Below are 333 nucleotides of genomic sequence, written 5' to 3' on the forward strand. Positions count from 1 at the left end.
CAAACCCTGGCCCAACCTGCATCCACCCTCCGCCCTGACAAGGCTGCCAGTCGATGGGGCTGGGGACGGTCCTTGGCCGGCAACACCGCAGCCGCTCACCTTGGATATGTAGAAGGCCTCTGTGTGCTTCTTGTAGAGGGCGAGGATACCCGGGATCAGCTTCGGGAGCTGCTCCTCCAGCTTTTCCCCAGGCATCAGGTAGCTCATCGGTCCCAGAGCCTCCACCACGGCCAGGCGCAGCTGCGGAGAGAGAGCGGGTGTTATCAGCGCGGCCAGATCCTGCACGGATCGACCTGCCACGGCAAAGCTCCACCGCAATGGAGATGCTTTCAA

At 62.8% G+C, this 333-nt stretch overlaps 1 protein-coding gene across 1 annotated transcript in view; it reads right to left on the bottom strand.

Annotated features, from left to right (window-relative positions):
- Positions 1-333, bottom strand: part of MROH1 (maestro heat-like repeat family member 1) — a gene marked incomplete at both ends in the record, with an annotated part of 11,664 nt that overhangs the window by 2,160 nt on the left and 9,171 nt on the right. The window contains one exon of the mRNA XM_010142993.1: positions 100-240. Within this exon, the coding sequence (XP_010141295.1) occupies positions 100-240 (141 nt within the window). The remainder of the gene's footprint in view (positions 1-99; positions 241-333) is intronic.

Source organism: Buceros rhinoceros, unplaced genomic scaffold (assembly GCF_000710305.1).
Source record: "Buceros rhinoceros silvestris isolate BGI_N320 unplaced genomic scaffold, ASM71030v1 scaffold29679, whole genome shotgun sequence".
Taxonomy (NCBI): Eukaryota; Metazoa; Chordata; class Aves; order Bucerotiformes; family Bucerotidae; genus Buceros; species Buceros rhinoceros.